At 46.6% G+C, this 16,184-nt stretch overlaps 1 protein-coding gene across 1 annotated transcript in view; it reads right to left on the bottom strand.

Moving 5' to 3' along the window:
- MAP3K13 (mitogen-activated protein kinase kinase kinase 13) overlaps positions 1–16,184 on the bottom strand; it is a gene marked incomplete in the record, with an annotated part of 209,405 nt that overhangs the window by 11,271 nt on the left and 181,950 nt on the right. The window contains 3 exon segments of the mRNA XM_014592515.2: positions 1,080–1,217; positions 2,766–2,882; positions 3,923–4,032. Coding sequence (XP_014448001.1) covers positions 1,080–1,217; positions 2,766–2,882; positions 3,923–4,032 — 365 coding nt within the window.

Genomic DNA, 16,184 nt, shown 5'->3' with positions numbered 1-16,184 from the left:
AGACAATGCAGGGAGGTGCCAGCAGGTGAACCTGGCCCCAACTAGAACACATAAGAATAGAGGTGCTGGGATCCCCCCGGGTTTCCAGAACTTCCGCAGACAATGGTCAGGGCGGCAAGGCATCGCAGAAGCGGAATGAGTCTATACGGTCACGCATGAGCTGTTTGTGCCAGTCGTGCCGTGGGAGGAGGGCCATGACTGCGACGCCTTCTTGTTACCTGTACTCGCACTGCACTTAGCTCAGTCTCGCTCCTGCGCCTACGCCCCAGGGTTGGAGACATTTCTTTTAGCTTAGAGACCAAATCCTGCTATTTAGGAGAAATAAGGCTGTGCAGAGTTTGTTTAGAAAAAAAAGTGTAAGAGTATTCTAAGGTTAAACGAACAGGAGGCCGATGGGTTACAAAAAGGGACAGGGCCAGCTTTTCGTAACTAGGCAAAAACCTATCTATGATTTGACAGGTGATTTCACACATTGCCTTAATTAAACCTTACACAATCCCACGCAGGAGTGAAATAAGAGGACCCACAGGGTTAGATACAGGTGATTATCAAGGCTCCTGCTTTGGCTCTCGGTGGTGAGTCTGCAAGCAGTTACTAAATTATTAAAAGAACTAGCTAAGTGTACAGGAAAGCGAGTCGTGCATGGACCATGTCCCAAATCAAGGGTTGTGGTTAACCCAATTCCGCATCCTAGCGTTCATAAACATAGAGAGAACTCATGTGCTATAATCATGCTATTTCACACATGAAGATGCGGGGGCTGAAAGAGGTCAGGGGACATGGCCTAGGTCTCACCGCGTGTGAAGCAACTCCTGGTTTGAATCTGGTCTGTCAGGCCCCAGGTGCCTTTCTCTCTCCTCTCGTCCATGCTAAGACAGTAGATGTCTACACTTGCAGTAGCAGAAGTTCGAGTCCTGGAGTCCAGGACACGCTCTCGCCCCTGCTCACTTGGTTTCCTCTAGACACGCGTGTGCTGGCCATGAGCGACCCAAGCAGCCACAGCCAGCCCCTGTGAGCGTGTGCTTTCAGGGGCCCAGGTCCCCACCTCTCTGAGCCCCAGGCTGGGACAGGGGTCTCACCGTCTGGTCTGCATCCCAGCCTTGTGAGGCACACCTTTTCTTTTCATCAGTTTCTCCATGGCATTGGGGTGGATGATTGGACGCACAGGGTGTCGCTTGTAGGTCCCGGGATACTTCTTCTCCACTGCTTGCTCACGCCTGCAGAACAACAGAAAAAGCCACATCGCAGTCCCTGCAGACGGAAAGGACAGGAAGGACGGGCGGTTGTTTTCACAGGCTAATTCCACCCACGGATTCGGGCTGTACCCGACAAATACTGGCTATCTGAATGAGAGGGCTGCTATTCAGGTTAAAAACAAGCAAATAAGCAAACAAAACAAGAAAAATACTAAATTTGAATTACTCTGACTTGCACTCACTAGAGAAAGGGAAAGTGAGAAATCACTCCCCAGGGGAGTGGCCACTCCACAATCCCTTCTCCCTTCTCCCCTCAGGATGTTGGACATGCAAGCACATGTGCCTGGCGTGATTTTCTTTCTTTCTTTCTTTCTTTCTTTCTTTCTTTCTTTCTTTCTTTCTTTCTTTCTTTCTTTCTTTCTTTCTTTCTTTCTCTCTCTCTCTCTCTCTCTCTCTCTCTCTCTCTCTCTCTCTCTTTCTTTCTTTCTTTCTTTCTTTTTTGATTTTGGAGAGGTTTTTTCGCTATAGGGCGCGTGCGCTCGCCAGACAGAGAGAAACATAGAGACAGAAAGCGAGAAATCCCCCCCCGGGGGGATGGTCACACCGCAATCCCTTCTCCTCCATTCTCCTCTCGGGATCTTGGGCACGCATGCACATGCACCCGGTGTGAGTTTTAAGCCACCGGATCCAGGACGTGAACTGCGGTCAACTATGTGGGAGTCAAGCGACATAGCCATTATGCTAACTGCTGGTTCTGCCTGGCGTGATTTTCAAGCTGCTGGGTCCAGGACTCACGCTGTGGTCGTCCATGTGGGAATACAGTGCCTTAACCACATGTCACCTGCTGGCCCCTGAATGACTCTGACTTTATTCTGCCGTTCAGCTTGTGGACAAGAACCTTCCCTTTGTTTTTCTTTCCTTTTTTTTTTTTTTAAAGAGGTTTTTTTTCCTTAGGATGTGTGTACTTTCCAAAGAGAGAGACAGAGACAGTGAGAGGTCAAGCAAGAAATCACTTGCTAGGAATGGCCACGCCACAGTCCCTTCTCCTCCACTCTCCTCCTAGGATCTTGGGCACGCACACATTCACACTTGGCATGATTTTCAAGCCATTGGGTCTGGGACTTGAACCATAATCAACCATGTGAGAGTTCAGCAACGTAGCCACTATGCCAACTGCTGGCCCCAGACCTTCCCTGTCCTAACACGATACAACGGCAGAAGTCCTGCTTAGTTTCTGAAGCTGCTATCTGGTCAGGACCTCAGGGTATCCTTGCCACCATGGGGAATGGCTTAAACGACTTTCTGCAGCCTCCGTACTCGGTTGAAACGAGCTTGCAGAAGGTGACGTTCAAGCGCCTATGGCGTGCATGTTCCCTATAACCAGCCCTGGGGCTACTCCATCCTCCTGTGCTTTACCAGGAAGGCACCCGTGCACAGCATCCCTCGTAGGATGCTGGTGAATGGATGAAGGGCCTGTCAGTTCTGAGTGGCAGTGACATGGAGAACAGTAGGACTCTGCTGACTGACAGACACGGCTCCGTCAGGACAGACCTCGGTCTGCACACATACTTAATGAGCTCCTTCTCGCGCATTTCCAGCTGCAGCATGATGGCACTCAGCTCCATGTATAAATTATTCGCCCGCTCGAGCTTCCTCTCGTAGTGTTCACGGATGTCCAATGCATGCCTACCAGAGAAAGCACAGGGTCGGGGAGGACAAGGCATGCTTGGTGAAAGCAGCAGCCGGAGGGTCTCTCACAAACAGTGCCAGGGCCCTCTATTTTGAGGCTGGCCTGTCTGGTGCGACGGCTCAGACGAGGTGCGGTGGGAGACAGGAAGTTCAAGCTCTCCCCTGGTTTAGCCATAAAGGCCCATCTAGCCACGTGGAACAGCCAAAAGGCCCGCAGATGAAGTCTGAATGTGATGTATCGTTTGTCACCTTCAGCTGTGCACCGTTGGCACTATGTTAACAAGAACATACACGTGTGTATTAAGGGAAATGTGCAGTTAAAGCAACACCATGACCACCCATTCATACTTCACATGGCTCAGGTCCTATCTGATATAGGTCTGTATCTGACTGATACAGTCTGGTGGCTGTGTCTCCCAAAATTCATATTTTGAAATCTGGGTCCAAAGTAATGGTATTAAGAGGTGTGGCCTTTGGGGGTATTTAGGTTAGAGTGTCCCTCTTGAATGGGAGGCTTAAGGGAGCCCTTTTGCCATGCGAGAACATATAGAAGGTGTCATGCACAAGGAGCAGGCCTCGCTAGACACTGATCTTAGACTCCTGTCTCCAGAACTGTAAGCAACACCTTTCTGTTGCCTATAAATCAGGTCTCAGGTATTTTGCTATATCAGCTCAAGCTGACTGAGACAGCGGTGGTCTAGGAAGATGTTCGCATCCTTTAATAGATCACAAGCATCCTGAAACCAGGGACCACACTGGATGCATCTCTGGCCTCCTACGGCACCCGGGACAGCAGCTGAACGAACAACTGGCATTTCTCCGGGTGTCTGTCCCAGAGATAGAGTGAAGAAGGTCACAGAGTTGGGGGAGGGAGTGAGGAAAAGATCAAAGGGTGGCTAGCTTTTAGAGTCATTCTAAAGAGCGTAACCATAAAAAGCAGAGGGGAAATGTGCAGAAAGTGAAATGGTGGTTCACCAAGAGGGTTCTGCTAATATCTGAAAACCTGGGACGAAGGGGAGAAGGCGAGGCCAGCCGACCTGAGCTCCTCTCTGCGCCTTCGGATCAGCTCCTCGTCCAAGCGGTGTATACACGCGCCTTCGCTTTTGATCTTCTCAAAGTGCTTTTTCACTTCTTCTCTCCATTCAGCCTGGGTTAAGGGCAAATAACATTTTGATAATCTTCTAGGACTTTCAATCCCTGATATAACCATAGGATCACGTACAAGATATTTTCTTTCTTATGTGCGTCTGCATGTTCTTCCTGAATTTCCTACATGCTTCCTGTGTGGGCCTTATTCAGAATAGTTGTTCAAGGAATATTAGTTGATTGATGGCAACATATCTCATACTACTGTAAATGCATGTCCAAACCACTGTTTTAGTTTTTTTTGTTGTTGTTGTTTATTTGTTTGTTTTAATTTGCCAGTGGGCACATGCACTTGTCAAAGAGAGAGAGAGAGAGGAGAGGGAGAAAGCACCTCCCCCAAGGGGGCATGGTCCCACCACAATACCTTCTCCATTTCTCAATTCTTTTGAAAATTTGAGCACACATAGACACACACACCCAGTGTTTTTCAAGCTGCTGGGTCTGGGACTTGAACTGTGAGGCAGGCCATGTGAGATGTGGCTCCCTTAACCACTAGGCTACAGGGTTGGCTTCCCTTGCCCCATTTTCTGCACTTCCCCTCCACTATGCTGTCTCCTTCTCTGTTTCCCTATTTTTTTTTCCTACAGTACTGTCTACTAAAACCACCACACCTCGCACACTGGCTATTTTCTGGAACAAAAAGAGTTCAATTTAAGTCAAGATGGTAGCTGAGAAAACCCAACCAGAAAGAACAGCTCCGATAACCATGTGGGTACGTGTGTGTCTGTGAGAATGATTACTATTACAACTGGCACCGGAAATGCTCTTAGGCTTTATTTATAAAAATACCTTAACGTACTTGGAGTAGAAGACCTCGGGACAAGAACAACAGGAGAGGGGATACAAATACAGAGAACTACACAGGAAGTCGGAATAGAGTGAGCAAACACAAAAGACAGGAGGAGGAGGAAGAGAGGGTGTAGCCAAACAATTTAGTAGTCGGGCAAAATTTAAGGACAGTGATGGGTATCTTGCATGTGATTTAGCTGTTTACAATTTAAACCTTTAATTTCCTAAGCTTTTAATAGAGACACTGACATTTACCTTGGTTTGGATGAGTGTTTTTGTTTATTTGTTTGTTTTGGAAATCAAGGAGAATTACTGAAAATCACATTTGAGTCAATGACAGGCCAAAAATAAAGAAAGAACTAGAAGACAGCAGGGGGGGGGGGGGGGGCAAGATTTTAGGAAGGCAGAGCCAACATGGCCAGGAAGTTATAAATCTTTCACGAATTCACAGAGGTGTGGGAGAGGATATTTGGCTTTCCACAGAACATGGAATTTCAAGTCAGATTTATTTACACTTTACGGAGCAGGAAAACCTCTGCCCGGATACGGTTTACTGGTAGTTTCTAGGAAAACAGGCTGGAAAAAGAAGTTCCTCACTTATAAAGAGACTACTATCTGAGGAAGCTAATGAGATTAAGATAATTGCCAGTGGAGTCTAGACATGTAACTTTCTCCATATAATCTGCTCCTAGAATTTTTCCATGATCTTTAGATTCATGTTAAAAAGTATCCTTCTGGGCCTGTCCATGGCCTAGCGGTTAAGGTGGCCGGATCTAATATGGCTGACCATGCAGTTGAAGGTCTAGACCTGGCAGCTTGAAAAACATGCTGGATGGAAGTGTGTGTGTGTGTGTGTGTGTGTGTGTGTGTGTGTGTTCCCATTTCCCACAGCGGATGCTTTTTGCTTGTGCACTCTCTCTCTGGTGAGTGCATATACTCTCTGCCAAATTAAAAAAAGAAAAGCATCTTTCTGAATTATAAGGTGGTTCTATTTTTAATTTGCTGGGGATCTCTCATACTGTTTCTTACATCAACTGTACATTTTGCATTCTGACCAACGGTGTACAAGGATTCTTGCCAACACTTACTGTCTTGTTTTTTTGATAACAGCAATTCCATTTTCTGGGTATTTAAGCAAAAGAATTAAAATCTGAATCTTGAAGAGGTGTTAGCACTCTCATGTCCATTGCATTATTTATAATAGCCAAGATGTGGGAACTGCCTAAAGTCATCAGTAAATGAATGGGTAAAGAAAATGCCATATAGACATATAATGGGGGATTGTTCAGACTTAAAACAGAAGGATATTTGGACTAGCTCCATGGCTAGTGGTTAAAGGAAGTTGGATCCTATATCACCAGCTGCATGGTTCGAATCCCACCCGGCCCCTGGGCCTTGAAATACATGTGTGTGTGCACACCTGCCCCCAGACCCAATAGGATGAAGAGGGGATTACAGCCTGATGCACGACCACGCCCCACTTGCGAGTGCCTTCTCCCTCTCTCTCTCTCTGTCTCTGGCCAGCACACGTGCCCTCTGACAAAATTATTTTTTAAAAAGGAGGAAATTCTGCAATACATGACAACAGAAGTGAACCTTGAGGACATTATGCTAATTGAAATAAGCCAGTTACAGAATGAAAAATACCATACAATTCCACTTATACAAGGTGTCTAAAGTGGTCAAACTCACAGAAGCAGAGGAGAGAAGGACAGTTTCTGAGGGGAGAGCAGGATTTTTTTTTTGCTAATGGATGGGTAAAAAGCTTCAGTTTTGGAAGAACAAGTTCTTCTGTACAACATCCTGCCGATAGCTAGCAAACTGCACCGCAAACTTACAGTCTGTAGAGGACAGATCCCACATTAAATGTTCTGAACACAATAATGAGAAGTATTTCTCTGAATCATGCAAGAAGTTATTCTTACGTAATTGTGAATTTATTGCAGGTTTTCTTTAAATGACCTAGTTTGCATTTACTTTTATAGACGTTACAATTATAGTTATTTAGAATATGACCATCATGCTTATCTGTTTATGACATACTAGGTATGTTGCCCACTGGAGAGAGCTGTCTGCTAGTCAGCTGGTTTTCAGACGTTAAACCATTGGAAAGCGAAATTCAAATGCACTGCCCTGTTGTTTGGGTAGTCTTTGCCAGCATCTAAGCTGATGGTTACGGGAAACTTGAAGAGAACTGTCTGGGGCTAGCAGATGGCGTAGTGGTTAAGGTGGCTAGGTCCCACGTGGCCAACAGCATGGCTTGAGTCCAGATCTGGTGGCTTGAAAAACACACTGGGCACATGAGCACGTGGGCCTAAAATCCTAAGAAAATAAGAGATTGTGGTGGGGACATCACCCCAAGGGGTGCTTTCTCACAGTCTCCACCCTGTTTCTGGTGAGCGTACACACCTGACAGCACAAATTAATTAATTAATTAAGAGAGAGAGAAAAAAGAGAGTTAACTGTCTGAACATTGAAACCTATAAGGAAGTAGATTTCTAAAATGAAGTTCCTTTTTATGAAGAGGAAACAGGATGTATAGGAAAATGCCAGGTACTTATTAATGACGTTTTCCCTGAAGGTGTGTTCCTGGTAGATGTTAAACTTAGAATCTATGTAATAGGAATTCTGATTTGAGCTTGCTTGGCAATTTAGGCATGTCTAGTCTTATCTGAAGAGCGGAGGGTGGGTATGACTACAGCCAGTTTTCCCAGAGACAGGAGCCTCCAATAGAGAACATACCATGGGGAAGGAGGCATCCTGCTGGAACTTGACGTCACAGGAGGGAAGGAGCATTCCCCATTGCTTCATCAAGAACCCTGAAAACGCTGGGCCCCCAGCATCGCTCTGTCAGCTCCCACAGAGTGCACCTCCATGAGGAGAGGAAAGGTTCAGGGCATACAGAACAGTTCTGGAGTAGCGAACTCCAGCTTCCACTGCAGCAGGATAGGGCAGCTTCCGGGGGTGACTGGCAGTGCCTTAAGAACATGGCAGCACCCAAGGGTGCCGAGTGGGGCCAGAGTACTTCAGCCCAAAGCAGTGGTGGCTGACTGACGAAGGTGATCTCCAGCAGATCTGGGCAGGAGACTGTGTCAAGCCAGTCAATGCAAAGCACAACACATGCTAATATGAGGCCAGTCCCTTATCTTCACTGAGGAGCCTCCAAAAATGCATGTGGTGGGGGGTGAGGGGTAGGAAATGCTTAACAAGGTACTTAGGTCTCAAGTGAGCAGGTCAGGGGAAAATCTAGTGAAACGCGGACTGCTTCATTGTAATACCCTCTTTATGTCCCAGATAAAGCTGGGAAATCCATAACATTTAGAAGAGTTTTGTGTTTTCTAGTCTTTCAATTATTCAGTCAGTATACTGAAGCCCTTGCACCCAAACTTGCCTTTTATCTCCTATTAAAACAAAGTTGAACGGGGAACCAGCAGTTAGCATAATGGCTATGTCGCTGGACTCCCACGTAGTCGACCGCGGTTCGTGTCCCGGACCCGGTGGCTTAAACCTCATGCTGCTTGCGTGTGCGTATGTGCCCAAGATCCCGAGAGGAGAATGGAGGAGAGGGGATTGCGGAGTGGCCATCCCCCCTGGGGGGTGATTTTTCGCTTTCTGTCTCTCTCTCTGTCTGGCGAGCGCATGCGCCCTATAGCGAAAATCTCTCCAAAAAAAAAAAAAAAAAGTTGAACAAATAAATGGAGTATTATGATTTTTTTTTGGAAAGTTTTTATCTTTTTTTTTTTTTTTTGCTATAGGGCATGTGCGCTCACCAGAAAGACAGAGAGAGACAGAAAGACAGAAAGTAAGAAATCACCCTCCAGGGGGGATGGCCATGCTGCAATCCCTTCTCCATTCTCCTCTTGGGATCCTGGGCACGCACACACGTGCCCAGCATGAGTTTAATCCACCAGGTCCGGGATTCGAACCACAGTCGACTACCTGGGAGTCCAGCAACATAGCCATTATGCCAACTGCTGGTTCCTAGATGGAATATTATTTACCCACAAAAAATAATGAAGTTCTGATACATGCTACAATATAAATAAACCTTGAAAACATGCTAAATGAAAAACAAGCCAGAAACAAGAGGACGAATACTAAACACATTTAAATGCAGTGTCCAGTACGGGCACACGCATACTACACAGATTCTAAGTTTAACATCTACCAGGAACACACCTTCAGGGAAAACGTCATTAATAAGTACCTGGCAGCGATGCCCAGAGATCGAGGGGAGGGGCCAACGGGGAGTTGCCCATGGGCTTAACGGGGCAATGACGGCTTCTGGAAACATGCAGTGGCCATAGCTTCACGACACTGTGCATGTAATGAACGCCACTGCTTGTAAATGGTTAAAATGGCAAATATCATACTCTACATTTTACAATGTAAAAAGGTCAACGACAGCAAAAAGAACGAGCCGGTTTCAGCTTAGCTTAGTATGAAGCAATCACAGGTAGAATCGGAAAAGCTCAGTGAGCAGCAAGTCCGCCCCTCAACTGGCACATAGACCTCGTATCTGCTCCCCAGGGATGAGTGCCCAGCCTCCGCCTACGTGTATCCCCACTCATTAGGAGATGGCTCTTATTTTTTGAAAAAGAGTTGTTTGCCTTAGGGCATGTTTGTATGGTCACTGGAGAGACAGACAGACACAGTAAGAGGGAAAAGTGAGAAATCAGCCCCCAGAGGGGACAGCCATGCTGCAAACCCTTCTCCTCCTTCCTCCCTCTGGGATTTTGGGAGGAGAAAGTCCCACCAGGTCTGGGACTCAAACCATGGTCCGCCATGTGGGAGTCCAGTGACGTCACCACTTTGCCATTTGCAGCACCGGGAGATCACTCTTAAGGCAGCACAGTCTAGCCCATTATGCACTTGGTGTCTCTGCAACTCCCAGCCCCTGGATTTCTTGATGATCCTGGTGGCAGTCAAGAGGAAACTAGACCTGGGCAAAGGCAGCGGCTGGTGGAAGAGCCTAGGAGCAGGGCACGTGACCCACGAGCAGCTGGGCTCTGGGACGAGAGAAATGTTTTCTAAAGATGCAGATCAAGCGTAATTGAATACCAGGAGCAATCACTGTTACTGGGAGAGACGGCTGATTGGGAATGACGCGATAGCTTTGACAGCATCTAATAACCTACTGAAGTTGCTGCTTTGTCGTCTGTCCTATATACACGTGGCATCTAACACGCACTGTTGACGAGACTCATGACGGGGTCAGCTGGACTCTTGGCTGGACTCCTGACTGACAGTTTGGTGGAAGGTAGACACCAGGGGTAACAACCAGCAATTGATAACTGATGTACAGAAAATCTTATCAGCAGGCAGGAGTAGGTGAGGCCTTACATACAAGACTGCTGTTAAACAGCAAAACCAGAGACCAGTAGTTGATGTAATGGCTATGTTGCTAGACTCCCATGTAGTCGACCACGGTTCGAGTCCCAAACACAGTGGCTTAAACTCACGCGTGTGCATGCATGCCCAAGATCCCAAGAGGAGAATGGAGGAGAAGGGATTGCGGCGTGGCCATCCCCCCTGGGGGATGATTTCTGCTTTCTGTCTCTCTGTCTCTCTCTGCCTTTTTGGTGAGTACACATGCCATATAGCAAAAACCTCTCCAAAAAAATAAACAGCAAAACCATGTGTGTGCTAATAACTAGGGCTTCCCTACTGGGGCAAGATGAAGCCAAACATAATTTGATTGGCGTTCCCTAGCTGCCCTCTTACTCATCTCAGGAGTTCACTGCAGGAAACACCTAGAACGTAACCCAAAGCAGCTCAAATGTGTAGCTTAAATTTTGGAGAGGTGAAATAACAACACCTTCTGATAACTTACAATGCACTTTCATTTTTATCTTATCATTTGATCCTAACAGAGACTCCCTAGAAGAGAAGATACAGTTATCTTCACTGTTCACATGAATAAGATGAGGCTTAGAGAAATTTAGGGACTTATCCGAGATCGCACAGTACAAGTGACAGTGTTCAGATGCAAGGACCATTGCCTTGTGCCTCCCCAGCTAGTTCATAAAAGCTTCGTTACCATTAACCAGAGACGGTCTCCATTTTAGACTCAGAGACAATTTGGCTTACAAATACCTGAAAAATTCTAGGAACTAGCAGGGACAGAAGATTTGGGGCTATTTAAGGAGAAGTGAAATTTTATATTGAGAAGAAAATGTGGAAGAATTAGCGAATATTAGAAGACACTGGAGCTAGCCCATGGCATGCTGAGTAAGATGCCGGTTCCACCTGGCGAGCTGCATCGTTTGAGTGCTGGGCTCAGCAGCTCGAGGAGCATGCTGGACGCATGTGCATGAGTGCCTGGAACCCCCAAAGGAGGGAGAGATGGAGGCGAACAGGGGGTGCTTTTTCATTCCTCCAACCCACCATGAGTGCACACGCCCTCTGGAAAAAAAGAAGAAAAAAAAAAAAGAAAAGAAAAAGATGCTGCTATGGTCTGAATCTGTGTCCCTGCAAATTTCACATTTGAAACCCTAACACTCAGGTGATGGTGTTAGAGGAAGCTGGGCCTTCGGGAGGAGGGCAAGAGTCCTCATGACTGGATAGGTGCCCTTATGAAATAGGCCCAAGCAGCTTGCTGGCCTTCCACCACATGAGGACACAGAGAGAAGGCTCCTCCAGCACCAGAATTCAGGCCCTCTGCAAGCACCACGTCCCCAGGCCCCGTGACCTGACCTTGAACTCCCGGCTCCAGGACTCTGAGAACTGCATTTCTGCTGCATTTATGCCGTCCCTGCACAGCATTCTGCGGCACAAATGGACGGAGACGCTCCGTGTCGTGTCTTCTCTTCCCTCCCTCCCTTCTCTTTGCCGCCTTCTTCCTCTCCTGTCTTTTCATTTCCTCTTACTTGTGCCCGAAGGAACATTTCCTGGGCTGGATTTTAATATTTCATGCTGTGGATACCTTGATAAAACGAGACTTGGTTCGGATGAGTATAAGGATGGGTATTTAGTTGCCCTGCACAGTCTTTGCATGTGGTAGGTTCTCGAAAGATGTAGTTTCAGAAGTGTTCTGGGAGCACTTGAGTAATACCTGTACAGAAAGGGAAGCTTTTCAAATATATTCACTCATACTGTCTAAATGGCGCGTGACTTAATACCTTCACCAAAAACTGCTTTCAAAACGGTGATACGCATAGTTGTAAAGGAGGCAAAGCTGTGATTAAAACCATCTTAGGGACCAGCAGATGGCATGATGGTTATGTTGCTGGACTCCCATACAGTCAACAGTGGTTCAAGTCCCAGACCCTGTAACTTACAGAACTCACGCCGGGCGCATGTGCGTGTGTTCCCAAAGTCCTGAGAGGAGAATGGAGGAGGAGGATGGCGGTGTGGCCATTCCCCCGGGGAGTGGTTCCTCGCTTTCTGCCTCTCTGTCTCTGTCTCTCTGGTGAGCACACACCCTCTATAGCAAAAGTCTCTCTAAAAAACAAAAAAAACCCAAATCTTAAAGTTTGAAAGATTTCCCAGAGCATAGTTTCTGTTCTCTTTCATTTCGTAAAAGGGTTAAGTCCTTTCTGAATACTAATAGAAGATAACAAATATTTCTCTACTTTATGCTGGAGAGAAAGCACCCCTTCACACACAAAGGGGGGTGATCACATCACAAAACCTCCTTCTCCATTCTCCTCTTGAGATTTGGGGCATACACGTCCATGTGCCTGGTGTGGTTTCCAAGCCATCAGGTGTAGACTCGAACCGCACAGTTAGCCACGTGGGATCCAGCTACATTAACCACCATACCACCTGGCTGGCCCAGCTTTCTCTTTTCTTTAAAAGTTTTGTTTATTCATTTCCTTCCATGAGAGAGAGAGACAGAGAGAGGGAGAGAGAGAGAGAGAAAGTAGAGAAAGGTACTGTCGGCAGGACCCCCATGCCGCTACCCACGCCCAGTCTCAGTGGGCCTGGGTTATGAACGGTGTGTGCCCGTGTGCTCAGGGAGGTCCTTGGCACGGACTTAAGACCCTTCCTATGTGGGCCCAGTAGCGTTACCACCACTTGGCCCCTGAAAGACTTCTTAGCAGTGCCCCGAACCTACATGCAGTTATTGAAACAAAAGACACAATAATTTTAACAGTACTAAGAAAATCTACCTGAATGTTTATCAAAGACAGGCAATGCCGTGAAGCCAATCACTTATACCCTCTTGTTCTCTCTAGAAGCAAACAGTTTACTCCTATAAGTTCTAAGAAATACTGAGGAAGCATAGGAGCAGGCCTGACTACTTAAGCACACAGTTCTAGGGAGAGCTAAGTTTGTGGATCAAAGATAATATATTAGGACTTCGGGCAACAGGCCAAGAGTCTGTGATTTATTATTCCTTAGAAACTGCCCCAAAATGTGTGCCTTTATGAAGACGGTCCTCCACGTGCGGCAGGCAGCGCCTCCGTCTATGAAGACGGTCCTCCACGTGCGGCAGGCAGCGTCTCTGTTTATGTAGATGGTCCTCCACGTGCGGCAGGCAGCGTCTCTGTTTATGAAGATGGTTCTCCATGTGCGACAGGCAGCATCTCCGTTTATCAGGCACAGAGAAGCAGGCCGTCCGAGCTTCAGGTTGGGCAGGTGGTGAGGCACGCCAAGCACTTGCAAAACCCCCAAGAGTGACACGCCCCCACCCCCCAGCTCTTCTCAGCAGGCCACTCCCTGGTAGGCAGACCCCTCACCCACTGGGGGAGTGGGCAACGAGAAGTGGGTTAGTGCCTCACAACAGTGGTTCTTAAAAACCTTTCAGTCTCAGGCCCACTGAAGACCTCAAAGAGGTTTTGCTATGTGGGCTATGTCTACTGATATTTACCAGAGTAGAAATTAAAACTGAGAAATTATTTATTTTTTTTTGGAGAGGTTTTCACTATAGGGCGTGTGCTCGCCAGACAGACAGACAGAGACATAGAGACAGAAAGCGAGAAATCACCCCCCAGGGGGGATGGTCACGCCGCAATCCCTTCTCCTCCATTCTCCTCTCGGGATCTTGGGCACACACGCACACATGCCCGGCGTGAGTTTTAAGCCACCGGATCCAGGACATGAACCGTGTTCGACTACGTGGGAGTCCAGCGACATAGCCATTACGCTAACTGCTGGTTCCCATAAACTGAGAAATTATTAAGTACAAGAAAATATAAGCAAACATCCCATTATCCATCTGAATTTTCATAATCCCACACCGTATACCTTCTAGAACATTCCACTTATACTCCTGAGAGAATGAGGGGGTAAAAGGTAAATAACAACCTAATATTATGAAACTAGTTTTGACCACATGGATGCCTTGAAAGGCTCTCAGGAACCCCTAGTAGTCCTCGGACCATGCTTTGGGAATTGCTGACTTATACTTAAAGAAGCCAAATTACATCATTCCATTAACATTTTTCTTATTTGTATCTTTTAAATGGGTAATGTCTACTTTTCCTCTCTGGGTTAGCATAACTTTCTTTGCATTTTAGTATTTTTTTTTAAGCCCATCGGTAATAACATGTCTTTTCTAAGGATGAATCTTTGAAACGATACTAGAAATCAGTGGAGGGGGGGAGATGGAACTCACTGTACAAAAATTCATTTCAGAAACAGTAACACTGAGTGAGACTAAGCGATAGAATAGGGCGTGTGCTCGCCAGACAGACAGACAGAGACATAGAGACAGAAAGCGAGAAATCACCCCCCAGGGGGGATGGTCACGCCGCAATCCCTTCTCCTCCATTCTCCTCTCGGGATCTTGGGCACACACGCACACATGCCCGGCGTGAGTTTTAAGCCACCGGATCCAGGACATGAACCGTGTTCGACTACGTGGGAGTCCAGCGACATAGCCATTACGCTAACTGCTGGTTCCCATAAACTGAGAAATTATTAAGTACAAGAAAATATAAGCAAACATCCCATTATCCATCTGAATTTTCATAATCCCACACCGTATACCTTCTAGAACATTCCACTTATACTCCTGAGAGAATGAGGGGGTAAAAGGTAAATAACAACCTAATATTATGAAACTAGTTTTGACCACATGGATGCCTTGAAAGGCTCTCAGGAACCCCTAGTAGTCCTCGGACCATGCTTTGGGAATTGCTGACTTATACTTAAAGAAGCCAAATTACATCATTCCATTAACATTTTTCTTATTTGTATCTTTTAAATGGGTAATGTCTACTTTTCCTCTCTGGGTTAGCATAACTTTCTTTGCATTTTAGTATTTTTTTTTAAGCCCATCGGTAATAACATGTCTTTTCTAAGGATGAATCTTTGAAACGATACTAGAAATCAGTGGAGGGGGGGAGATGGAACTCACTGTACAAAAATTCATTTCAGAAACAGTAACACTGAGTGAGACTAAGCGATAGAGAAATATGAAATTCGGTAACACCGCAGGGAAATTCCATGAGCACGAAGCTATTTTAGGATCATCACATCACACATTTCTTAGCATCATTACAAAGCCATAGTCTCACCCGATTTGATATTGCCTAGGTCTGATAGGAACGAGGGCCTGCATACTCATCTCTCACCATTCTCTATCCACAGTGACAGTGCTCAGACCGCCAATCCTTAGGGCAGTTACATTCTTGTTTCACAATTCCTTCCCTCTCTAGATCCATACCCTTACATATGCAGCTGCAGATTCTCTTGTCAAGAGGTGAAGTCTATTTCTCAGTCTCTGGATTCTGGGTTGACCTATGACCTGTGCACTGGGGCTTGCTCTCTTGCTGCATCTGTTAGCTGAGAACGCCGTGGAAACAAACCTGAACTAGCCTGTTAAAGGAGTGGAGGCAGCATGGAGGAGAACAGAGATGCTCCAGCTAATAGCTGCCAATCACTACTGAGGTGAGGGCCAGCTGGCCTCTCAGCCGACCTGACAACTGACAGCTAATGCATGAGCGAGCCCAATCAAAGCCAGCGGGAGAACTGTCGATCTCAAAGAGCAAATCCATACTATCGTAACTAAATAAATGCTCATTGCTTTTTAGTGTTTTTTTTTTTAAGAGGTTTTTGCTATAGGGCACGTGTACTCACCAGAAAGACAGAGAGAGACAGAGACAGAAATCACCCCCCAGGGGGGATGGCCACGCCGCAATCCCTTCTCCTCCATTCTCCTCTTGGTGTCTTTGGCAAGCATGCACATGCACCCAGCGTGAGTTTAAGCCACCAGGTCCGGGACTCGAACCATGGTTGACTACATGGGAGTCCAGTGACATAGCCATATGCCAACTGCTGATCTCAAAGAATTATTTAATTCCATCTTATTTATTCATTCATTCATTTTAATTTGACCAGAGAGAGACACACACACAAAGATAGAAATATAGAGCCCTGCGCGGCACCCCCTGGGCCCCGCGCCAAGGCTGCGAC

Source organism: Tupaia chinensis, unplaced genomic scaffold, assembly GCF_000334495.1.
Source record: "Tupaia chinensis unplaced genomic scaffold, TupChi_1.0 Scaffold000708_1, whole genome shotgun sequence".
Taxonomy (NCBI): domain Eukaryota; kingdom Metazoa; phylum Chordata; class Mammalia; order Scandentia; family Tupaiidae; genus Tupaia; species Tupaia belangeri.
This window is presented reverse-complemented; position numbering and strand designations above follow the sequence as displayed.